At 40.6% G+C, this 26,162-nt stretch overlaps 1 protein-coding gene across 4 annotated transcripts in view; it reads right to left on the reverse strand.

Annotated features, from left to right (window-relative positions):
* The window catches only part of KLHL29 (kelch like family member 29), a 391,289-nt gene that overhangs the window by 117,938 nt on the left and 247,189 nt on the right, over positions 1-26,162 (reverse strand). For all 4 annotated transcript variants that reach the window (XM_030946673.1, XM_030946674.1, XM_030946675.1 and 1 more), the window contains 2 exons: positions 20,575-20,716; positions 19,289-19,837 (listed from right to left, as the gene is read on the reverse strand). In XM_030946673.1, coding sequence (XP_030802533.1) covers positions 19,289-19,837; positions 20,575-20,716 — 691 coding nt within the window. The remainder of the gene's footprint in view (positions 1-19,288; positions 19,838-20,574; positions 20,717-26,162) is intronic.

Raw genomic sequence — 26,162 nt, forward strand, 5'->3', positions numbered from 1 at the left:
CCATTTTCCCCTCTTTCTCAGCTTCCTTTTTTGTCTCCTGTCTAACTAATTCCAAGCATGACCAGCTTTGGAATTAATTTAGCTGCATGATATCATCACCACGACAGGCTCAGCCAGCTTGAGCTGCTGCAGCCCAGTGTAAAGGAGAAGAGGTGGGAGGAGAGGAGTGTGTGCTGGCCAGATGTCCTCCTGGAATGGAGAGGGATACCAGGGCCAGGGGCTTTGGATACTTGTGTGTCCTGAGCCTCTTTCTTGTATACATATGCAGCAGGTGAATAAAGCAAAACAGAAGTGTTTCTCCCTGTTCTTCTTACCTTCTTTTGCTTTGTTCATCCAAAGAACAGGGATAATCTTCCAATCTGCAGCTAAGCCTCCTTGACTTCACACTGTTGTCTTTGTGAGGATATCTGGCACCACCTTGAAGGTTGGCTAAGAAGAGAGGTTTGCTTTTCTGCTTCTCTTTAACAGTCCTTCAGCTAAAGCAAAAGGAGCACTCAGACTCTTCAATAAGGGGCCACGTAAATGCCTCAGTGAAATTAAAGTACTCCAGATTATCACAATGAAAAATATTATCTTTCAGGTTGTCCTTCCTTATGCTTTACTTGCTGATATCAGTTGAAGATTAGAGAAGGTTGAATGTCCTTTTCAAACTCCATCTGTGCTAAATCTGTATAGCTTCATATTTAAGCTCTTCACAGCATTTTTGCTAATAAAAGTGCTACAAAGAATCAAGTCAAATTAAGGACAACATATCTCAGCAACTCTATGTGACTCGCAGCGAGAGACAGGGCTCTCACATGCTCCTCCAAAACATTTCAGAAATGACACTCATTAGTACAGTCAGCACTAAACTATGTTGGGCATTATCTGAGGCTGATGTAGTATGTGAATGTAGGTGCAGACACAGACAAGACAGAGAATAGAGCGTGTAAATGCCTCAAATTCCTGATCACTGCAGGGCCCTCCTCACCAATAAGAATTTTCAGTGCTGCTAGATTCCTGTATCCCTCTTTTCCTTTCCAGTTGAGTGTGGCATTCTTAATTTCCTATATTTAACCACTTCTGCCCAGCAGCTGCTGCCTTTTCCCCAGGAGCTGGTCAGCTGCATGGATTCTAAGAAAAGTGCTTAGTGTCCAACAGGTGCTGGATCTGGACTTGCATCATTCAGTGCCAAATGGCTGCGGGCTGCTACCCAGTTCTCTAGGACAGGCACTTGCAGAGCCACTTTGATTTACAACTCTCTGGTTTGGGTGGGCAACTTAACAAAACTGAACAAGTTCCCAAACAGAAAACGCTTAAGAATCTAAGCTGCTAGTGATGATCTGGAGTTTTCTCCCTGTCTTTTTGGCACAGTACAGCCGTGCATTTCCATCTTTCACTACAGGTGACAGATTTCAGAGAGGAAGGATACTGTGGCCCCTGGTATGCACTGGAATGTAAGGCAAGTGATCCTTGGACTCTCCTAAGAGGTGTTTCGCACAAGGTTACACATGACTGCAGAAGATGGAGCACAAAAACTCAGGAGGTCCCTTATAGCCTTGCATTCATAAAACCCGCTGGCATCCAAACAAATAAATAAGAATAGTAACTCAGCAGGTTTGCAGCTTTCTCCAAAAGAAAACAATACCTGGGTTCGTATCCTTCTCTCCTATTCTTCCTGGTTTGATTGGATCCATATTTATATACTCATATATTTTAACATATATACAGTCTTTTAATGAAGACTCTGTCCTTCAGCCTATTCCTGGCATCTGCATGATGCTTCCCACAGAGCCACCAGCTGCTTCCCCAGCTGCTTTAAACCATACATACTCGGGGCCACTAGAGCTATGATCCTCCCAGCCATTCCCAGGATCCACTACAGGAAGGCAGTGGCTTTGAGTGCCTGCTGGTTTCTGAGATGCTATCTAAAGATGAAAAGAAACCGTGTTTGTATATAAGGGTCATTTTTATGAAGGTAAGTGAATGAGCACATGTGGCTCAGAAGAAACTGAGACCAGATAGTGGCAGTTTCACCAGAGATTCCTGGAAGGCAAATTATGGAAAAGGAATTCCAAGTAAGATGAACTATTTTTTAATTATAAAGCAAGTTAACAATAACGCACAGCCATAGGAAGGCATATGTTTGAACAATTTGGAGCAGGCAAGATTCTCAGCACAAATCAGTGAAGGTTCATTGCTTTCATTACATCACTGATGGTTTACACCAACTGAAGAGCTGCCCACTGTGCATAATTTCTCTGGACTGGGGTAGAAAAACCATTAGGTTACATGCTCTTTTAATTGCTAATGAAACTGCAATCAAGACTACTTCCAAAGGGATTTCAAAATTATCTGGTTCCTTTTTCAACACAGAAAAGGAGAAAGGAGCTGGACTCTTCTACCACCACCAAGGAAAGTTTTAATAGTACTAGAAGGTAGGTTGCGACAGACATTACACTGCCAAACATAGCAATGATTTAACATAGCAGAAATGTTAATAATTCTATAATTCTTTGAAGAAGAAGTCTACCATCATTTAATACGGAGGTTATGTTATTGTACATACTGACTGCAGCTCCTTCTGCCTTGCTATAGATAGCTACTGTACTTAAAGTGGACATTAATGCAAATTTACAGTGAAACGCTGGCTGAATTACATATCACATCCCCATGAGACTATAATGAACTCCCCATAATTAATATTATTAATCATGGGCCTAGCACAGAGGGCACATATCATGCATTTCATGTCAAAGGTTCTTATTAATAAACATTCCCATTTTCCCAGATGGTGAGAGCTAGCAGCTTGCCAGAACTCCTTCTATCATTCAAACCTCTCCCAGCTTTATGACCCTAATAGAGCTCAGCTCTGTGCAGGTATCTCTTCCCTCAGACTTGGGGTGGTCAGCACTTTGTGGGAGTCACCAGGCAGCCTGCATGATGCTTCAAAGCTCTGTTTTCACTGAAACAATTCCACAATAAATCTGCATGGGGTCAATGGGGCTTGAGAAGTGACCTCTACAACCCCACACGGTGAGACATGAAACGCTGGGGATCTGCTCAAATGCTGCAGAAAAAGGAAGTTCAAAACAGAGGTTTCACTTTGATTTTAACTCTCACTGATACACAGGGGTCTGTGCAGTAAGTCAGCAGCCCAAAGCTATCATGTCATCACAGCCATACTCATTTCTGAGATGCAGTTTTGCTGCAACAGATAACTTTTAAACTGCTCCTATCAAAATCTTTCAATGCCAAGAACTGAAAAAGCTCCAGATTCTTTTCTCCTAGCTGCCTGTAGTTTCCATCAGAGGTGAACAGTATTTTTCATGTAAAGCTTTTTGTACTTTAGCTTTCTTCTGGCTTCCTCTTTACTTTTCAACGGTGATGTGATGTCAAATAATAAAAATGTCACTAAATTCCATGTTCTCTTATGAAAAATCAGAGTAACTTCTGCTAAAGATAGCTCTGCACTCTGAATCATTGACAAGATAATAGTTTCATTAATGGGTACTTTGGGACCCTATAGTTATGTATCTATCTGCATGCACTCCTGAAGTTACTATGGCCTATGTCAATGCCTCCTTGAGGAGCTTGGCATCTATGGAATCCAGAACAGCTCTGTGCATCAAGACTTATACAAATTCTATTTCACAATTCTATTTCTTTTACTAGATATTTTTTTTACCCTGAAGTTATTATTCCAGTGTGCTCATACTATCATTCTCAATTCTTCTTCTTTATTCCTATGACAGTGTGCTTCCCCCCTTCCCCCAGCCTGATCTTTATTTCCTGTAATTGTCTCCGATTGAAAACCACCAGGGGGGTCATCATGGATGTGTCTGGTCAGGGTGGCTGTATCCAGCTCAAAGTGGACACAGATAACAACACAACAGCCAAGGGCTGATCTGAGTAGTGCATCCACCTAACCACAGTGTTGAAGGTCTGACTCAAGGAAAATTTGGGAGAAGTTAACATGTGTGCTTGGTATGCAAATATGACTATGAATCAATTATCATGCTCCATAAATAGTGGAAAGCCCAGGGCCTGCTGAGCTCCCCTGCTTGGCAGCAGACTGCACACCAGGATCTCCCCTTGGGTAGGGACACCTCTCAAGGTTACTCCTCAAAATGGAAAGATTTCTTGCCACAAGAGGTTCTCGGTAAGTGATTAATAGCATGCTAAACTTCAAAATCTTAGCTGCATGATAAAAAGGATTGGTTGCACACAGGTAATTCTTTAAGACATAAAATGCTGGGACTAAGGCTGGATCCAGCAGCACCTAACTCCTCTCTGAAAAGGAGTTTAGAATGCAAGGGAGTCCTTTCTGATCCTCATGACTGAAGGACAGGGTCTCCCTGACAATTTTGTCTGACCCTGTCCTCTCTACAGTAAATAATCAAGCATATCTTGTCACCAGATTTTGTTTAACCACTGCTGTGTTTACTGTCAAACTTTCTAAAATCACTGTTTTATATCAACAAACATATTGGTGCTCACTCTTATGAGTGAAGCTTGTCACTCATCTACAAGAAGTCACTCTAAGTATCTTTGTAACAGTACATTGCATCAATGCTGAGGAGCTGTGCTCTTCTCACTACACAAATGCAATTAATTTAAAACTTCTAGAAGACAGATCCTAACAGCCCTTCTCAGTACTTGAATACCAGAGATGGAAGAAGTATCTTTTTTTCAGTACAGCAAGGAAAGATCAGCCTTGCTCTTAACTAAGCTGCAATAAACAAACCAACAGTTTCACTTCTGAGCCTGTTTTGTGTCTGCTATCCATATTTAAGATGCTATTTTTCCACAAGCTGAGAAAGGAAGGCTGGCCTTGCTTCCCAATCCCAGTTTTAAGTGGAGTCTGCTGCTGAGAAACAGGAGAGCTCTGATCTCACAGCAGCCCTATCTGAGGAATCTGTGACGGTTGTTAACTGCTAGGACTCCTACATCAGTGCTGAAAATGATCTGGCAGGATAAAAAAGCAGCCAGGACTAAGGAAGTGCAGTCAGCCAGGCTCAGACTTCATCTCAGGCATGCATTTGCTCACGGTGTTAAAAATGGCAGCAACCCAACACGTGGTGAGCTGAACTGCCTCCATAAGAGCCACTGCTGACAGCTGCTGTCACCCTCCTCAAGCCCAAACCTTCTGGCCAGCACCTGCCTTCCTCTTCCTGCTGACCAATGCAGTTTGCTTGAGAGTTTTTGGGGCTGTTCGCAGAGTTTCAAGAGTTCAAACTGACCATTTGCTCTACTCTCTGAAATCCTTCCAAGAAGCCAACTGGGAGAATAACCTAAAATCTGCCAGAATATACTGAGAGTTTTCGAATCTGTCCTGCATCTCCCAAAATGCCTCTCTGAAATAAAACCTGTTTATAGGGAGAAGAAAAAAAAAAAAAAAGAAATCCAATGTTGGCAAAGGGAAGTGTGAGAAAAGGGAGGGAGAGGGGGAAGTGGATGAAGACAAGCTGTCTTTTAGAAACTACAACTGTTATTCCCTTTTTCTGTCTTCCTTTATCCTGTCCTGTGGGCATGTGGGCTAATTACCATGACTTGTTCATGCCTGCTGCTGTATTACATGGGATTTATTATACAGAAGTCTTTGTTGGGAATTCTGCCTGTGTGGGAAGTAGTTGGATTAAAAAAAAAGCAAACAAAAGTCAGAACTTTCAAAATCTAACTTTTCTTACTTTACTAGCATCTAGCGCCAGCTGCACAAGTCAATGAAAATTAACCTTCCCCCCTACCCCTTGGATATCCAGTAAACTCAGATTTGATCCGGATGTTCTGATTTCCACGCAGCTAAAATGCAATCAAATGCCTGATTTTGGGGGATAGATTTGCTTAAATTGTATTAATTCACAAGGATAAACACAATTAGTAGAGCTCATTAGCTTGCAAAATGTAATTTATTTTCTTGAATATACCCATTTCCTTGGATGAAGAGCTCCATTAGGTTTATTATATTTGCAAAGCTTATATAAAAATCCAAACCATGGCAACAAAGAGAAAATTGTTACTACACAGTAACAGCAGTCACTTTTCCATGTTAAGTAAGTTTGGCATTTATTTATATTTAAATGAGACTATCTACCACTATCAAAACCAGGATATGGGGCAAGTTCTTATACAGAATATAATTAAAACTAATTCAAGCAACAAATGTGGCCTGAAATTAAAATAGCCCCCAGCTTCTTTAACTGAAAAATGATTCAGTGTTCTCCCTCAAAACCCCTGTTTGGAATTGCTTAATTATCATAAGCAGCAATAGTAAAGGGACGCTGGCCGTTTACAGGCTCATCAGATGAGTCTGCATTTAGGCACGTCTGCTCTGCTTAGTGCTGTGCTTTAATTTTGCTGTGATATAAAGGCTAGAGAGTGGAGAAAATGAATACATGGCAAAGTACCTGTCATTACTTGTATCATATTACTGAGGTATTCTACAGGCACAATACGAAGAACGCGGCTGGTCCAATTTTCACACTGTTATCATTTTTGATATTATACTGTCTAAAAGCAGTGACACACAAAAGAAATGCTTTTATCATTCTCAGTGCAAGGATGATACTAATTACATCATCTGTCATCATTATACAGCTAAACAAAACTTTTCTTTCATAGGAAACTGCCATTTAGCAAATTAACGGGTAATGACCCATAATATACAGAAGATTGAAATTGGGGAATTACACTCACATTAGTTTGTTTTCTGCTTTCCCCTCAATTTTAGTCCCTGATACATCATGAAAAGGAAGAGAGATGGAGAATTTCTTCAACTATTTAATTTGCCAATAGCCCTATCGTCCTTTTGGAAACTGATGTAGGATCATCTCCATCCATATCAGTGAATAGTTTCGTTCTACTTAATGATACAGACAGTCTGCCAAGCCAGTAAAAGCCAGATGTTAGTACAGTGATGCACAGAAACCTGCTGCTGGGGCCAGATTTTCAAAAATCAGACATGAAACAATGAGCTTACATTTGCTGCCAGATAATGAATGGATGCTTGGAAATCAGATACTGGGATGTGAGTTGCCTCCTGAAGCCTGACCAGGTCACGTAAGATGATGGCACGGAAGAGGTACCTGAGGTGTCCCAGCAAGGAGCCCCACAGTAAGGCCAGGTAGGCTGAACATCCCTCCAAGAGCCCTCCTGCTGCCTGGAGTCTGCTTCGAGCCTGGTGTAACACTGCAGTGAGCTGTGTTTGGGGAATGTTCAAGTGCCACTACTGAAACAGAGATCTGTAGGGATTACAAGAGGCACAAACCATTGTGGATGAGTCCTTAGTGCAAACTCCCATGCTTCTGGGAAAGAAGAAGAATAAAGAGACTTTATTTTTGATCGTGTCTGATCATGCTATGTTCTTTAACACAGAAGTGAACATAGGGTAGCAGGTGGATAACAACACAGATTTTAGGCATCAGGTACTTACTACCAAGACAATGAAGCAAATCTATCTAAATCCAGAGAAGTACATTTTAGACAGATCTTTGCTCAATCTGAACTTCTGTGGTCCAGATCAGTTCTTTTCTTTCATCACGTACCAGCTACAATGTGGGGAAAATAAAAAGGGAAATTCCACAGTGAATTAAGAATAAAAATAATGGCAATGACTAGTGAATTTTACATGAACCAGCCATGTCAGTGGAAGCTTCAGTCATCAGTAGGTGCTTCAGATACAGTAAGAGCAATTAAGCACTTGGCCTTTCATTCCCATCGTCCACATCAGGGTGTTTAGGACTTTTCTCTTGCCCATAAAATGATTTCCTGACTTAAGTGAAATTCTGAACTGAATGTATCTGTAAAGTAAGAGGAGTTCTCAGTTCCAATTTATCATTGTTAAAGTGGATTAAAGGATTTTTTATTAGTAACACTTAGAGCTCACTTGTTCATGCACTTGGAGACTTTTACCAGAGGAAACCTTCCCCAGCAGACAGCCAGGCCAAATCAAAAGCTGAAAATGAGCGTGTGATGAGCACATTACACAGGCTGATGAGGACTGTGATGAGCTGGGAATTAGTGAGGAAGCCTTTGAGGAAAGACTGAGCGCTGGTGGAAACCCGAACACGGCTCTTGTCCTTTTCTGAGTCACTGCTGAAAGAAAAGCTAAAGCCCCCTGCGGGACACCGCACTACTGCAATGATGGCTCCTCAATGAGGTACATAAGCCTCTCTCTCAGCATTAACCCTCTTAGTAAGCCTCAGTATTTTAAACAGTATAAGACAGCACTGGAAATTGTGTGAGATAACAGTGTAAGTAGAAGTCCAACAAATCCTGAATGAAAACTGTTGATAATATACGCCCAAATTGGCTTTAGTGGTGCTAAAGAAATGATGCTTGGTAAATGACTGGATGTATCACATCCAGAAGTAGCTCTCCACAGGCAGAAGAGGAAAGCCATATTGATCACAAAAAGGGGCTTGATGTGTTTGTTTACTCCATCCAATAGGCAAATACTGTATTAATTTTAGGTAATTTGAACAAACATTATCAAAATGCTCTCTTAATATAAAGACAGTAAAATAATTTAATAAAAATTATACTTTGTTATAATGCCAGCTCCTCTGACAGAGGAGCTATGTTCATGCTGAGCTGTCCATCTGCTGAGACTCTTGACCCCATCCATGAAATTTAAAACAGGATTGATGAATTCAAGTTGTTAAAGTGTGTAAGTGCCTACATCACATTTATGGAAACCTAGTTAGTGCAGTAAAGAACCAAGAGTGATTCAACTGGGCAACCAGAGGAGCCCCGTGCAGCTGTTACCACACTGGGCCCTGGTGACTTCCAACATGTTCTGGGATAGCGAAGTCCCCCCAAACACCCAGAACCTATGGGTGTTCTCCCAGTACTCAGCAACCATGTCAAGATGTAGTAACACATCTAGGATCCACATGGCTCTAGCAGCCTGTCCTTTAACGACTGAGTGACATTCTCACTTTCTAAATTTAAGCAAGGGAAGGAATCTTAACAGACCTGATTGCCAATTAGGGCTCTTCTAAGCAAGACTTCAGTTTTGAATATAAATGATTTATCCTTCTCATTTTTTAACCACGTAATAATAATCCAAGATGGTATCACTGTCTTTTCTTTATTACAGTGTCTTTTTTTACATATTCTGTTTTCTATTTAAGGTTTTAAGTAAATCTCTCATCATCTGTTTTTGGGACATCAATTCAAGATTCAAGGGAGGTTCCTTGAACTCTCCTGGTCCTCAGTTCATGGCTGACAAACAACTACCAAGCCAGCCAAACACTTTCCTCCCTCCAAATCTGAAATAATAATTTCAGTGTCTTTGCACAGGTCCAGACTATGTAATTATAAGCTAGATCCAGTCTGGATAATTATAAATTATATCCTTTAAAGCACTAATTTCACTTGAAGGAAATATGGGTACCCCTTTTTTAGGGGTACCTAAGTTGTCCCACTCCACTCCAGGCTGGCTACCTCCTAAGCCAGTGAGAAATTATATTAAACCCCCAACATTCTCAGTGCATTTGAATGGGTAGAAATGAGACAATGTTACCAACCCAATACATGTAAAAGGACTTAACATTTTTTAAATAGGCCCCTTCTCTCATTAAAACATATTTTGATATTTAGAATTTGTCTTCTAAATATGTTAACACATTATTTCTAGACAGTTATATAGATCTTCAGTACATAAACAGCCCTTCTCTACCTTCTTTACAACACAAAAAGACTCCAGTCTCAGGAAATACCAAAACTTACTGAAATACTGAATCTACCACCTCAACATCCACAAATCTGGACAAAAATACATGATAAAATAATTTCCTGGTTTTAGTAAAATTCTTGGTTGAGTTTACCCTTAAAGCCAAGAAGTGTTCTTAGCACCACTTTATCTTCCCAAAAGTGAGTGAATTAAGGCAGCCCTGACTGATAACATTAAGACTCACTGCACAGGGTTTACCCATATGGCAGTTTTGAGAGAAAGAAAAAAAAAAAAAAAATAAAGCAATGATGGCTTATCCAAAGACATGAGGGCAGTTCCAGCAAGGGTTGTTGAATTCATTTAATTTCTCAAGGAAAAAATTCTTATTGGTGTGGGCTTTTCACACATAGGCTCTTCTTGAAATGTAGTGAATTTCTGCTTGTGAGTAGATCTGACTGTCCTTGAACAGCTGATCCTTGGACAAGATGTCAAATTTGCTTGTACTGTTCCAGCAAGTAACATACAGTGAAGAGTTTGTTATTCTGGAGCTGATGGAATATGAGCCAATGTTCTTGATACATTTCTACAAATGAAAGAGAGACTCATGTATTTCTTTGGAGTGTGATGGTTCTTTACATTTGGATGATTAAATATTTGCATCTGCGTAAACCTGAAATCACTTGAATGATTCCTGCTGGAGGTACCTGCTATCCATCTAGAAAAAATTCTTCTAAAATGCTCCTAAAAAGTGCTTCTCTGTTTGGATATTCAACAGGGGTTCCAAATCAGAGCTCTAACCATCCTACAGAAGAAAAAACAAAACCCTCAAAGAAAAGGCTTGTTCTTAAAATGGCACAGTATGGCTATGGTAAGAGAGTATCTAGAAGAAAAACATCTTAACACAGCAAATTCAGCCATCTAGAGAATCCACATCTGTAACAAAGTTCACACAACGTGCTGGAAAAGGCAAAGAGCAGAATCTTGTATTTCCTAGGTTACAGGCAATGGAAATCTACTACCACTGCTCCTCCTTCTGTTTTCCACAGGATGGTAGTGTTTTGTGCAAAATGATCCTTGGTTTAAAGGAACCACAGCTTGGGAATGCAAGGAATATCTCCCTCTTCCTTCACAAGGAAATGGTCACACAGAGGAGCCGGGTTTTATATTGGATTTGGATACTCTATAAATCAGTCAGACTGAACAGGAGTGTCAGCCCACATTTGCTCTTAAAATTTATTTTATCTGAGTTTGTCTTTTTTTTTACCATCTTCCTCATCCTCACCCAAATACTTCCATGTGCAGGTTGATGAGCAAAACAAATTTCGTCTTCCTTTGAAACCTCAGAGGAATCATGAATAAAAACCATAATGTTCTCTTTAATTCTACATTCTTTTTATTTATTTTGAGTAATGCCAATGAGCAAAACTGTGCAAAATATAATGCACAAAGTCTTGAGGCAAACCCTCCATTCTGTTCTAAGTATTGCTTAGTCATATGGTGCAAACTTGACTAAGCATCTTGCCACCTTCTCTAGGCAAATGCTTCTGACTTAAACAGGCCTGGTCAAGTATTTCTCTTGAACTTATAGATTTTTTTTTTTGCAGCCCAGAGATTTTTCCAGTACAGCAGTACATACATAAAATGCTTAATGCTGTAATTTTCTGAATTTAATAGGACAAAACTTCAGGCTGCTTTTATTTGCACATCTAGATGGTGGAAGTTTTGTCTATGAGTAATCATTTCTGCAAGCTTATCTACCCTATTCCTCCTGATGATTTCATCCCTGATGATATTTTTCAGAAGATTCAAGGTGTTAGGTAATCCTATATTATTATTATTACTGTTGTTATTATTGACCATGACTCAAAGCCCGCCTCGCTGTGGGGCAGTGAAGCTTATCATTAGCAACCTCAAGGCACAGTAAAGTAAGGAAAGTCACTATTTGGAAATGTTTGCATTTCACAAATTTGTTCATATTTTTTTAATTTAACGTGGGACAGAATAATTCTCATTCTGAATGCAGTGAGACAGAAATTATTCTTTTTCATTCAAAATTTAGACACTGCTCCATGGAGGACTGCTGATTTGAAAAAAAATCATTTTCACCTTCTTGTAAGAAAACCAAAACTCATTTGCAATTTAATAAATCTGCTTCTCTGGAGATCTCCAGAGGTCACAGAATAGCCCATTTTGGGAACATTTATGTACATACATAAATGCACAGTCTGGTGCTGGATGGACCTAGCTTTTTGAGTTTGGACTGAGTGTGAAGTCCCCATTCTCTGCTGACACTGTAGCAGCTATAACTTGACTGTCCATGTTTTAAGTCATGATATCAAAAGAAGTGGAATTATGCTGCTGTGAAGAAGAAGAAATCTTAGTGGGAAATTTTGGGAAAAGCCAAACTTGTGGAGCAAACGAAATGCTCAGGAAAGGTAGCTTTAGAGTGGGTCCAGGCACAGGAGGATGGAGTGAAAGGGAACTGGTATGTTTCCTGTTCCACCCAAAGGGATGGATACAGACAAGGCTGCACCTCAATATGTGTCAAGAGCTGAACAAGACAGATGACCAAGTGAAGACAAGGTCAGAGAAACCAGATATGAAACATGAGTTCTGAAAGGAGAATGGCAACTCTGTGAGCATACTGGACAATTAATAACTTTTAGAACATCCAAATGCAGTTCCAGCTAACTGCAATGGATTGCTGGACAGTATTTGGAAGGATAGATACATGGATGGATACATGGATGGATGGATGTATGGATGGATAGGCACCCTGCCTGAAAATTTCGTCTGTATTTATAAAAAGTTGCCACTTATGTATTCTGTGCCAAAAGAGATCCTAGATTTTGGTTATCATCCAGCCCCTGAGAAATTTTGCACCCTGTGAATACAGTGTTGTGTGGACGTGAGAGAAAATAGTAATTCAACAGAACTCTGCCGCCTCTCAGACTTATGTTGAATGCATTTGATGGCCACTGTCATGGACAAAACTATATTTGGTACAAAACCACATTCTAAGCAAACTTAAAACTAGAGAGTGGGAAGGAATTCAAGACAACTTCAAATGTATCACTGTCTAATTAACTAGGTGGATCTGCAAATGATGACATAATATCGTGCAACAGTAAAATGAAAGTTCTTCAGCTCTGTATTTGCAACACATAAACTACAATTGCAAATCTGACATTTACTTAAAAATCGTACTTAAAAGACGTACAAAAAACAGCAGCAGGGACCAGATGACTTTTAAAAGCAGGTTCAGGGAGTTTTGACTCACTTCATCACCGCCCCAATTTTTATTTTTATTTTGTATGATAACCCACATAAAATATTGGTGGTGCTGAGAAGATCCTCCTCCAGTTGAAATGCGAAATCTCAAGTCACTGACATACTGAGAGATGTCAATCAAAAGATAATTCAATCACCTTTTTTATGCTGTATGTTTAGCAAGGCAATGTTCTAGGACGATTACAAGTCCTCTTTGACTCTTCAGTGCAGTTAATCTCTGTCTGTCATGACCTGACCGACAGTGACATTCAAAGGACAGGAATTACGAAAAATACCCTGCTTGGACCACAGAAAGGGGAAATGTATTTCATTTTCACTCAAGTGATGGCTTAGATACTCTCATCAACTTCTCAGTCCTGTTAAGACTATCTTAATCAAAGAAGATGGTAACTAATATTGATAAAAATTTGATTTTAGAGGATCTGTTTGCTTTAAGTTTATTATTGTGCATGAACAAGCTAAAACATGAGCCAGCAGTGTGCCCTTGCAGCTAAGAAAGCCAGTGGTATTCTGGATGGCTGAATTAGGCCAAATATTGCTATGAGATCATAGGAGGTGGCTCTGCTCCTCTACTCAGCACAGGTGAGGCCTCACTTCAAGTAGCATGTCTAGTTGTGGGCTCCTCAATACAAGAGAGACATACTTGGAGAGTCCAGCAAAAGACCATGAAGATGATGAAGGGAATGGAGAACCTCTCCTAGGAGTAGAGTTTGAGACAGCTGGAGTTATTCAGTCTGGAAAAGAGAAGGAGGCTCAGCAGGATCTCATCAATGTATATAAACTGAAATTACATAAATGTATATAAATTGCACCTGAAGGGAGGGTGCAAAAAGGCTGGAGCCAGGTTTCTTTCTTGATCCTCACTTGTCAGAACCAGAAGCACTGGGCACAAACTGAAACACAGAAAGCTCCCTCTGAACATGAGGAAACATGTTTCCTCAGTGGGGATCACTGACACTTGCTCAGGGGCTTTGTGCAGTCTCCATCCTTGCAGATATTCAGAAGCTATGTGGATGTGGTCCTGGGCAAATAGCTCTAAATGGCTGTGCTTGGCAAGGGGGCTGGACCAAACAACCTCCAGAGGCCCTTTCCAACCTCAACCATTCTGTGATTCTGTGAACTCTTATGCGTCATTACCAAGATAAGCTTACAAGTGACCGCTACTCATCAGTGCCTTGGTACCATTTAGGCCATCCCAGGAAATCACCACTGTTCTAAGGAAAAGACAGTAAGAGACATGCACAATGCTAACACTTCCATGATAACCTAACTCTGCTACTAACAATTGGAGAGAATGCAGTAGATTGTAGATTTCCTTCCCTACAACTATGGGGATACATATCCATATATATGTATATACACATACACACACACCCCATACAATTTTACATACAATTTTATACCTATAATTTTAATAATCTATCTCTCTACCTTTCTAGACAAAATGGAGGTTTTCCTAAGGTTACACAGGCCATGTATTCTGGTGCAAGGCGCAGAATGGAAAAGAATCTTTCTAGAGTCTTCATCACACAATATCCTTTAACTACTGCTACTAGAATAACAAAGGCTAGGTTACATGAAGAATTTAAACACTCTCCACCCCCCAGCATTCATGTCTGGAAGTAGGTGCACTTACAGAAATGCAGGTCAAACTGAAATCCCTTTGAAAATTCAGCCTTTTCTGAAGAAACAGTTGATAGTTATTGACAAAATGTTGTACTCTGCCTTGTTACTATTCATGATTAAGGAAAGTAAATGTTGTCTGAGGCCTAATGAGAATTCCAATGCAATAAAGTCAAGTGTGAAAGGTGCAATCAATAAGTGATGATGCAACAGTATTCCTTTGTAGTTTTGTTATTGTTTAGTTCATGCTATTTGCTGATGCTTGAAAATGAAGTGTTAAGAAATTAGTGTTACAAGGATTAACATTCAGATTTTATTTCTGATATTGTTATGTTTCTACAGTCATTACACTCTGAACACTAATTAGCATCTGCTTTCTTTTCCCACTAGTTAAGGACTGCAAACCAAAGAATTATAGAACACAAATACTATGGAAACGAACATCAGTATTTTCCATTAACATCCACAAATTAAACCCCATGATGTCCATGGTTAATTTTACACTGCAGGAGTAAGTACTGCAATAAAGTACTGTATTTTCCTCATTTTTTGTGTTAGAAACTATGCTTCATAGTATATCAAATTTATGAAGGTAGTGTATTTCCAAATGTGTAATAGAGTCCAAGCTGGAATGTTTATGTTCTACATGATATCATGGGTGTCCACCAAGGGCTCAGTTTTGAATTTACAAGTCTTGAATATCAGGAAGCTCCAGGAGACAGACAAGGACTACATCTCAGTTACTCAGTTTCTGCAAGGAAACCAATCTCTTCCAGTTCTTCATCAGACTGATTAATTCCTCTCTGTTTGGCTCAGCTGGATTGGCAGGCACACTGACACTGGTCTCTGCCACTGTGCCATAGCACAGGACAGTGGTACCTTGTGTCACAAATTGAAGGGATGATTTTCTCTCTTCCCTGCGGGCAAATTGTACAAGTGACAATTTGTGCTGGCCACATCATGTACCCTGAAGATCCTGAAAATCCGTTTGAATATTCTTTGCAACTCTGTATTTTCTGAAGAAGCCGCGTAAAAATTTGGCTATGAGAACTTCAGCGGATTTTCACTGAATACAATTAACATCCTTATGTTTCTGAATATTCTGATGTATCAATTGCTCTGGCACTTTAGATTATAGAGAAAGATTTGGGACACAGATGGAAAACAAGGGCTGGTTCTGCCCTAAAATAGTTGATTACATATCTGTGTTAAGGTGTCATGGCTTTTGAAGTCAGCTACGAGTATTTGGCAGGAAACTACAGGTCAAAGCAGATGGCTCCCAAAACTCCTGTTTATTGCGTATGGTAAAAGACCCCATGCATTTCACAAGGCAGCTCTACAGTTCTTCATACACTGCTAAAAGCAATAATTCCTTTGAAATTTTATTTCTCTTGTAATGTAACAACTTTACAACTACACAACAACTTTTCATGTAGTTAACTTTAACTTCTGTTTAAAGAACATAACCTATTCTGACCAAGAAGATTCTCTAATCCATGCACAATTTCTCTTACAAATAGTTTCAATGGAATTAGGTAAAAATTTGCTGTAACACTGGAGAATGACATATCTATTTTGTATCATGGTTCTTGTTATCAAAATGCATTTTTTGCAAAGCCACGGAAATGACTCTCAGTCAGGTGAGATCTCTTGACCTATTGCAAATAAATCAGCAGTGCCTTTAACTTTTGGCAACTTATTTGTTTATCTGTATTTAGAAACAGCTGAGGAAGAAACCTAGTTCTGCATGAACACAGTATAAAATGGCCCATACACGTACACAGCCAAGGGAAAGATAATTATGGGAAATAAAACATGATGTTTCAAATCAGCTCCCTAAGAAAATCTAAAAATATAAGAAACCCTATCATATTAACCAGAAAGAACTGTTCTTTCACTTAAGGGATAGTTGGGCAATTATTCAAACCTGGACAAGACTGGATTGTCAAGTGAAATAATAATTCAGAGTTCCACAGGATAATGAGATAGATCTCAAGGCCATTAGCAGTGGCCCTTATTATAATACTGGCCAAGGTTCCCCAAGAAAGAGAGAGAATATTTAAATGAAACTTGTAGGGAACTAGTTTGAACTTGTATATTTGAACAGCTTAATACTGTCTCCTAGTTTCCATTCATTATTGGAGAGAAAGGTATCTACCATGTAAGATTGTGAAATCAGTCAGTCTTTCGAGACTGAAATCCCTGAGGGCAGAAACTAAAACATAAAATAATTGGATAATCAAGCCACATTGAAACTCCTGGAGCTTATATTAAGAATCTTATTCTAGTGAGATTTTAAGGTCTGGTTCAGCACCCAGTTGTCTCCTCTTTCCTGATTGTTTCTCTCTCACTCAAAACAAGCAAATCCAACATATATCTTCTCTGACTTCAGGTGTGTCATGAAGAATTACAGCTTTAGATGTAAGGGCTTTTTAGGTTGGAAACAGAGGAAGGGATTACTTTATCTCTGTAAAATAAGTCCTGCTTATGAGACATTTGTATATGCGTGCTTCATTCTGTTCTGTTTGTTTGCTTTTAACCACTATGGGAATAACTCAATAGCTGGTGGTCAGAGAGAAGCTCCCTAATCCTGGAAAAACAATTGTCTAGCCTGCAGTGAGGTACAGTAGAGTTATGCGTCAGCAATTGCCATGGATTAGAAATACTGCTTGTTTTAGTATCCTCCTTTTGATCCTTCTCCTAGGTACAAGAATTTCCAAATATAGGAGCAGATCTAGGTCTGGCATGCCTGGTATCCTCCAGTGAGGAACTCTGCTCTGCACCTTAATGAACATCTCCAAGGCTGACTGGTCTCTGGGGTGCTCGGACTATTAGGCCAGACCGGGGTTTACAGCAGGTTAAGCAAAAAGGCTGACTAAGAATTTGTAAATCAAATATTAAAGACTGATTAAATATTTTACAATCTTTTTACTTAGGCTTTGATTTGAAGTTTACTTCATCTGCTAGCCAGAGATCTGCTGAAGGTTAATTGATGGAGGAAGAGTAAATAACAGCTCATGCTGCTGGCCCTAAGTATGTGAGGCATTTAGGAGTATTCCCAACCTCTAGTGTGCAGTCACTGACATGCTCATTTGTCTCACTAGGTTAGTGTCACTAGGGCTCAGATATGTGATCAAATTACTGCCCTGAAAGTGGTTTAGGCTTATGTGTTTTCCCTTGTATTGTAGATTTGCACACGTCTTCAGTGACACCAAGTAATCCTTTAAATTGTGTTAATTTGATCATGCATCTGAGTACCCAGTGCAGAAAATTGGGATAGGTGGCTATGGAAAGTGGAGATGATGTCTCTTAGAAGACAAATAGTTCCTATGGAGGAGAGAGTCATCCAGCAGAACTCAGTCTACCAGGACAGAATATAAATCTCTCCCCTTCCTACTTCCACAAAATCAATGGTTTGTAACTTATAAACGTGACTTGACAAATTGCTTTTGTGGACTTTGGGCTTTTTTTCTTCTTTTTTAAACGGAAAGAATTAACAATACTCTTATAATTGTTGGTTAATTTTTGGCTATCCAACTGGGCCAGTGTCATTTAAGGCCCATCTAGAGAGAGCTCAGAGAAAAATTCAGAGGCTCATTATCCAGCAAGAGCCCTCACCATAGAGGTTTGGAGTTGGAAACTTAAAAGCAATCCGAATATCTAGTTTTACAAAAGTACTGCTGAGATTGTATCTGAGCTCCTCTTCAAGGGAACTTTGGTAAGGGTTTACACACACCAAAGTACAATTTATTTAAAGAGCAGGAAGAGTTATTGGACTAATCATTTCTAATAGAGATTCCTTGTCTTTAATTCAGAGCTACACAACAGAACTTAATAGCTTGTGGCAAATAAATAATTTACACATGGATTGTGTCTGAATAGAAATGCATACATAAAATATCACAGACTTAATGAAGGTGCTGGTCTTTTACAAAATCAATTTAATTGATTTTGCTGATAGGTCTGCATTAATATTTTTGGAAGCTCCATTTTGATTTACCTGTACATGTGGCCCAGTCGTGATTCGTAAGGGAGGAAGGGAAAACTCTCCAAATGCAATTAGGAACTTGGAACACAGAACGTTGGTAGTTTTGAAGTGTCTGGGGTAAGACACTTGGAAATAACACTCCACTGTGACCTGGTAGAGGGGCTCATTTACGAAGTACTCCTCAGAAAAGGTCAGCCTCTCAGAACGCTCATGACTATTCAGTCATGTGTTTTGCAGCATTTGAGCCCAGTGGAGACGGTAATGAAGAGCTTTCCCCTTAACACTGAACATGTTGGGCTATTCAGCTGCAGTCAGCTTTGACTTATGTTTGGCCTGAGCTCCTACCGGAGCAGGGAGGAGACAAGGGCTGGAGAAGGAGATCATTGTTGTGGCAGATGCACAACTCCAGCCAGGAGAATAATGGCTGGATGGAAACATGGGGCGTATTTCACAGGGAAAGGCATGGGATGATGGCTGCTTTACACTGGGGAACACCAGCTTATCTGATGGGCCTGAAAGCTGTTTTTCACTCCTTTTCGCCCACAGCCTGTCGTACCTCCTGCTAACACGCTGCGTTTTGTCGTCAGTAACTCACAGAAGATCTGCATTTTAGAAAAGCGCGTAGGCAGCCGCCGTTGCCGGCGGGCCCACAGAGAGTGGCAGGGATGCAGAGGGTCAGCCACCGCCCGCCCCCGCTGCGCGCCCGAGGGGGCCGAGCTGGCCTGCCTTACCTTTGGGGTGCCAGGGGTCCGTGAACTCGTACTTCCCCACGCCGATTGTCCGCAGCATCTGCACCCCGTTGGTGTTGTCCGGGCCACCCGCCACGGCTGCGCTGGGGGGCAGCGGGGCGGCCGCCTGCCCGTTGGTGGCGGGCGCGCTGCTGGGCAGGGCGGCCGAGGGCAGGGCCGGCGGCGGCGGCGGCAGCATGGGGCAGGCCAGGTGGCCATTGCCCACCGCCCCGGGGCCAGGGTGGGCCACTGGGCCCACGCTGCTCATGGAGGACATGCTGAGGGGCTGGCTGTTGGTGTACAAGGGCTGGCTCTGGAGGTTGACCACCATGTTGCTGAGGGGCTGGGAGGGCTGCGGCTGGAGCTGGTAGTGGCCCGGCATCAGTGGCAGCTGGGGGGTGACGTGCGGCGGCAGGGAGGGTGTGACACCGATGACGGGGGCCTGGACGTTGGCGGCCGGGCTGAAGGTGGGCGGCTGTGTCATCCCGTAGGAGTGCGTGATGAGGGCGGGCTGGCTGCCCGCTGCCACTGTGGTGACCCAGGGCGCTGCACCTGCGGCACGAAGGAAGGCCGGCAATGGCGGTGGGCTCGGCATGGGGGAAAACAGACATCAACACCCTCATCCTTCCCCTCCCGCACCCCTGGACGGCACCGACACGCCTCGCTGCACTACACCTAATGCAGTTTGGGATCTGGAGCCCTTCCCAAGCAGTAAGTGCATAAAATTGCTGCAGCGATGTGAGCACAATTGTTAAAATACTCGTCAGGTGACATGCGGCATGTTTGCGGTTTTATGTATTTTGCACTTTATGCAGCTTAAGCACACGCTTCCAAGAAAATTAACCTCTTTCCCTGCTGTGCTTTCACGGCTCCCTGACAAACACTCTGTGTGTATAATAATGGTGCTCCAGCCACTACAAAGACATTGTAATTAGGCGTCTGGCATAGTAGCACAATGTATGATATGTGTCTGGAAGCTGGAAATCATTTCAGGTAGTTCTGGACATAAAAGAAGTCTTAAAGTATTACAGAGTGCCTTTCCCTCCAGTGAAGGCAGAGAAGGATAAAAAAAACCCCACTCTAATGAACTTGCAGCATCTTAATACATTTGTATCAGCCCTGGCATAGAAGAAACTTGAGGGGTCTTTACAATGAGGGAAAACCCCTGCTAAAGAATAAAGAAAGGGCTCACAATGAAGTCTAATTTACAGAGGTAAATGGAGATAGTGCATTGAATTTGCTTTGAACGATTTTCCCTGGTAGAATTACAAATAAGATTAGAGACATACCTGGGTTTTCATTCTCCCTCATCTGTTTAGATGGAGGCTCATCAGTGTCCCAGGGCGTGGACTGATTGATGGGTGTCTGTCCCCACCTGACGCTTGTTGCAAGTCCTTGAGGCTGATTTTCAGTCTTGGAAATGCAAGGTGTCTACCAGAGAGAAAGAAAAATACAGAATAAAAATGTTTTGACTATTGGGATTAATTATGGTTCCTCCTAACTAGTAGCTTGCTTGTTTGTTACAGTCCAAAAGGATATCCTAAGATCTTTAAATATCATTCATTTGGGGGTTGGACTACATGATCTCCAGAGGTCCCTTCTAACTCTAACAGTTCTGTGATTCTGTGATTGTCCTCCTGGTTTGCATGAGATGTCTGTATGGAAATACAATATATTTGAAAAAAAAATGCTTCTGGAAATTTAATAGATCTACCTTAAAAAATCCACAACAAACTAGTATTTTCAGAAATAAGTCACTTCAGTTGCCATAAAAATTAAAAAACCCCAACAAACAACAACCCAGATATGGTAATATCTACTCAGTGGCAGCTACATAAAATGGCATAAAATGGAACAATCTTCTGTTTGCTCAATTTCTTCCAAAAATAGTGAGTTTTGTTTAGCAGGAGGTAGAACAAGAGAGACTTATTTACAACTGTAGGACAAATTACTGTGGAACAGTAAAGAGAAGTCTTTGCATTTACTGTCTGTCAACCCTTGAAATTGAATGCCAATAAAAAACAGCATAACATCACTGGCTGCTAAAGTGAGTATGTTGGCAGGTCTTCAGAGAGGTTAAAATAACAGTAAAGGAGGGGAAGGATTTGGGCTGAATAATCATCAAAGCAGACATGATCTGAAAGAGATCTCTTGATGAAGAAACTATCGCATGGATTTAAATGCTACACCAGATCCCTGCTGCAATTTTAGGGGGCCTTCCCAAACAATCATGCCTTTGCTGAAGAAAAGGCTTGTAGAAAACAAGGGTGCTCCAACAGGTCTCATTTATTTAAGTCTGCTGTGTATTTCATTGCTGGAAGATTAAAAGTTTTTTGTTTTGTTTTGTTTTTACTGGTGTCAGAACCTCTAAACCAAGCAAACGGATCCAGCTGCCTATTGCTGAATGAGTATTGAGGAGTGAAGCCATAAAGAACAGGAGACCAGTCTGAGTGATTGCTTGTTTGCCTCGCATCTGGGAAGTAATTCAGCTCAGAGATGGGGGTACAGCAGCTCTATAAATGCCCTGGGTCACACTGTACCAATGAAATCTCTGTCAACACCAGCAGCCTGTTCACCCATCACCAGTACCTCAATCAACCCATGAAAGGAAGTTATTAGCAAACCCATTTATGCCCTCTGCAAATACATGCACACCTTCCCCAAGCCAATCTGTCATTCCTCCAGTCTGCAAACCCACCAGAGGCACCTGCTTCCTCCTGCCTGCCCCTCTTCCCTACCAGCACCCCCATAAGCACCTGCCCTGCTCCAGTGTTCCCCCCCTTCACCCAAGAGCCTCTGATCTCTCCTGATACCCACTCCCTTTTCTACCTGAGCTTTATCCTCTGTGGGCTCCTGGAGTCAGGAGTTGTGTGTGCAAACCTTGATAGAGGACACAGGTTTTGCTGTGCTGCCCTCTTTGCTCCCAGAAGCCACAATGGGAATACTTCCCCCACTAGAAATGCTATACTTTGTTAAATGCAGAGGTTCACAGGGAAATGTGAGTCTTAATAAATGTTTTCCTGTAATTGTTTTTTTCAAAACTCATCAATTTATTCTTTTCCATAGTTTATGGGTTATGTTTTGGGGTTTTTTAATGTAATTTCTCTGGATTTTTTTCTATTTTATTTGCACCAAGGACAACGATATTCTGGTTTTAGATTCACATTTACTTCTGTCCCAACCCTTCTGACTACCTCTATAACTTTTGCAATTGAAATAAAAATGAGTCAGAAAAGACATAAAGAGAGGACATGCAGACAGTCAAGAGCTTTAAGAGCTCTGGTCTATTCATGGTGAAGAAAGGGCAGGAGGGGAAGAAATAAGTCTCGGTTTTGAAATGCTTTGTATTTATAAATTGTCCTGAGAAAATTATTAATATGAATACCTTTAGCTTTTACATTGTACAAGGTCTTTGACACAAGAGGATACAACACTGCTGGTGGTTTACCAGTTCATAGCTTTGGGTCTAGCTAAACTATTTAACAGCAGCCAAAGCCCTCTGCAGTAGAAAAATAAATAAATAAATGAATAAATAAAGACCCACCACCATTCTCTGCCTATATATCAGCTAAAATACACCCCCCAGAAATACCAATATTTATTCCAAAGCAAAGCTTTAAAAAAATAGAAATGCAATATAGAGAAATGGGCATTTTTAGTAACCAAAAGGAGGATTCATGACTCAAACCACACCCAGTATGTTCCACGTGTGGCATCTGTGTGTTGCATTTCTTTGTTGTATGAACTGGGTCTTACCAGTGGGTTTGAAATATACACTTATCATTATTGTGAGGCATTGTCAAGACAGGCAGCATCTTGTTTAACTTTGTTACATTCCCAAGCTGCTTTAAAACTGTGTTGATATAAAATAAGAAAAAAAAATATTCCTCTACCTTAAATAGTACAGAATGACACACATGCTACAATTTTAAAAGAGCCTGTATGTTTTGTCCAGAATGGGTAAAGAAGGAAGTACAGTTCTGCTAAATCCTACAAAGATCCAGTTGCTTGTTTTGGAACTTGTTTTCCAAAAACCCTAGAGCACCACACCAGACACATGTGAAAGTGGTAAAGTCTACAACCAAATCTAGATCTAAATTCCATACTTAAAGCATTTAAAAAGAGGAAGGAGGTTATCATGTTTGCCATCAATAAATACTTCTCCTTCACTTTCACTAAATGCCCGATTTTATTTCATTAAACATGCTCACAAACCCTGCTTCTTAGAGGCTCAGTGGATTTAAACACACAAATCCAGTAAGTTGCTTTCAAACTGTACTCCTGAACTTGTGTTTGTTTGATCAGAAAGTGCCAGAGATCAGTTGGTATGAAATCACAACACACATCCATGAAACACAGACAGTAATGGTGGTGGAAAGAGAGAAACAGCCCACTGAACTTCCTTTTAAAATGTACACATACTTCTGGTCTCTGATCTAATTTCTGCTTTATTTTTCTTAATACATGAAGGGTTACATTACAAGTGCTGTATGTCTCTGATCTGATTGCAGCAATTACCCATTTTTGTCTCTGGAAAGCGAAATTATTTCCAGCGTTATCAAACAAAGGAACTTTCTGTCCATTCGCTCAGGCCCACGACAGTGCTCTATTTGATGCTTTTAATGTACAACACAAATGACCAAAAAATGGCCTGTATTATGCTAGTTGTGCAGGGGGAAGAGCTGTGTTCCATTAGTGATCCACAGACTTCACAGAAACTAATTGTACTATGTTACACTTTTATCTTTAGCTTTCATGTCAGATGCTTGTTTGAATTAAACATGGAACACATGAAAAAAGGAAACGCATTACAAAATCTACTGGGTATACATCTCTGCCAAAAGTCTATTTACATGAAAAGACCAAAAGGTTTCTAAAAGGTCTGTTAAAACCAGGCTAGTCAACAGCAGCATTGGCTAGTTAATTGCCTGAAATTCCTGGCAGACTACAAAGACTACTTAAGGAATCATCAGCATCCTTCTAGCACCTGTAAAATTTTCAATTTGTGCTCTTTGTCATGGATAGAGTACCCAAAATAAAATCTCAGGATTTTTTTCCCTCTTTAGTTTGAAGCCACCATTAAGAACCAATAAAAATGTTCAGCTGAAGTCTGCATTTCACCACCTGCCACTTTGAACTCCAGAAGAGAGCAGTCTCCCAGTTTTAAGGAAATTAACTGCAATACAGATGTACAGGCAGAGGAGAGCAAGACAGAACAATTCTGGAATTACATGAGACTAACACAGACAAGTTGCCAGACTGTCAATTTTTTGCAGCTCAAGCAGTCATAAACCATGGCCCATAGGCAACAGTAATTGTTGTACAGCTGGTCGACTGAACCTTATTATATTAAAACATTAAAACCTTCAGATTCATGAGGCTTTTCAGAATATCTACAAGAAAGTTCAATACTTCAGAGCCATCACATGATGTTAAAGATTGGGAATTAGTGATTTCGTCTATACAGCATCATGGCTGTATATGGCTACTCTTGGGTGTTAAGGAGGCATAGCTACAACTAAGTCTGACTTTAAGTCCTAAGTTTTACAAATCTGTAATGAATAAGATCTAAACGCCTAGTAAGACCTTTTTTACATCAATAGAAACATAAAACCTATTGTACTACTACTAAGAGCATCAGAGAGTATGCTAGTGGACTTAAAGAACTCAACGTAATAAACACAAAAATCCAACAACAAAAATTCCAATAGAATCTTCCCCAGGTTCAACACAACCAAGCGCCTCATGGAAAGGACTTACAAACACATTTCAGCAAATTCCCCAGAGCTTGTGGAACCATGGACATATATCCTGCTATGGCTCAGAGTGTTAAGTCCTATTCTAACAGTTTCGTGAACAAAAAATAACTAATCTGGAAAAAGAGATACTAATTGCGATTCCCAGCAATCAAAACTGTTTTAATAAGGCCTTCATTTAAAGTGATGGATGAGAAGTAGCGAATCTCTGTTCCAATTTTCCAAAAGAGATTGGGAATGGCAGCTTAATATCAAGGTAACGTATCCAATATGCCACCCAGTCTATTTTTCTTCCCATTGAAAATAAAAAGGTTGAGGAGCATGCATGCAAGAGGCAAACATTCCCCCCCACAGATTCAGGTTTTACAGCCTGTCATGGGTAAAAGCAACTTCAGTTTAACGAGGGAATTCCTTTTAAAGCTGTTCTCTATGCCTCTAACTGGTAATGACGGTGGCCCTGGTTGGGTTTGAAGTCTGAATGTGTCTGATGTTCTGAAAAGTTTAGTGGTCTCTGCACCAAAGAGTTTATGGTCTAATTTGTAGTTCACACTGTTAAATATTGCATGAAACAGATATTATTTGTAGGTGTGCATATAAAATCTGACCATACAGGGATAAATCTTTATACGGAGCAAATTCCTACATGGCGCTGGACAGGACCCAAGTATATTTCTGAGTTTAGTCCATGGCCAAAGTAGCTCTTAAGGATGGAAGCAAAGCTTTTAAAGACGCACTGATGACAGCAATATCTCCCTAGCACTGGCTGTGTGGCTGGGCTACAGAAATTAAACTGTTGTTTTAAGAGATGAATGTACTGTAACATATTAAAAACCTAAGAGATATTGACAGGCCAGCATATAAGAGGAACAGAAAGAACAGTCCTGCAGTAAAACCTCATTCAAGGACTTGCTCATGGGTGGAGAGAAGAACTCATCTACCTTACAGTTCCCATCACCAGGCAATTCTGTGATGACACAGCGTTGTTTTTCTCTTCCCAAAACGAATGTGGGAGCCGCAAGAAAGAGAGTAATACAGTTAACTCATAGGAAAAATGTTACTACCCTGCATAAAAGACAAAAGAAGTCTAAGTTCCCTCTTGAGCAGACAGAATAATTCAATAC

This window comes from Camarhynchus parvulus, chromosome 3 (assembly GCF_901933205.1).
Source record: "Camarhynchus parvulus chromosome 3, STF_HiC, whole genome shotgun sequence".
NCBI classification, from domain to species: Eukaryota; Metazoa; Chordata; class Aves; order Passeriformes; family Thraupidae; genus Camarhynchus; species Camarhynchus parvulus.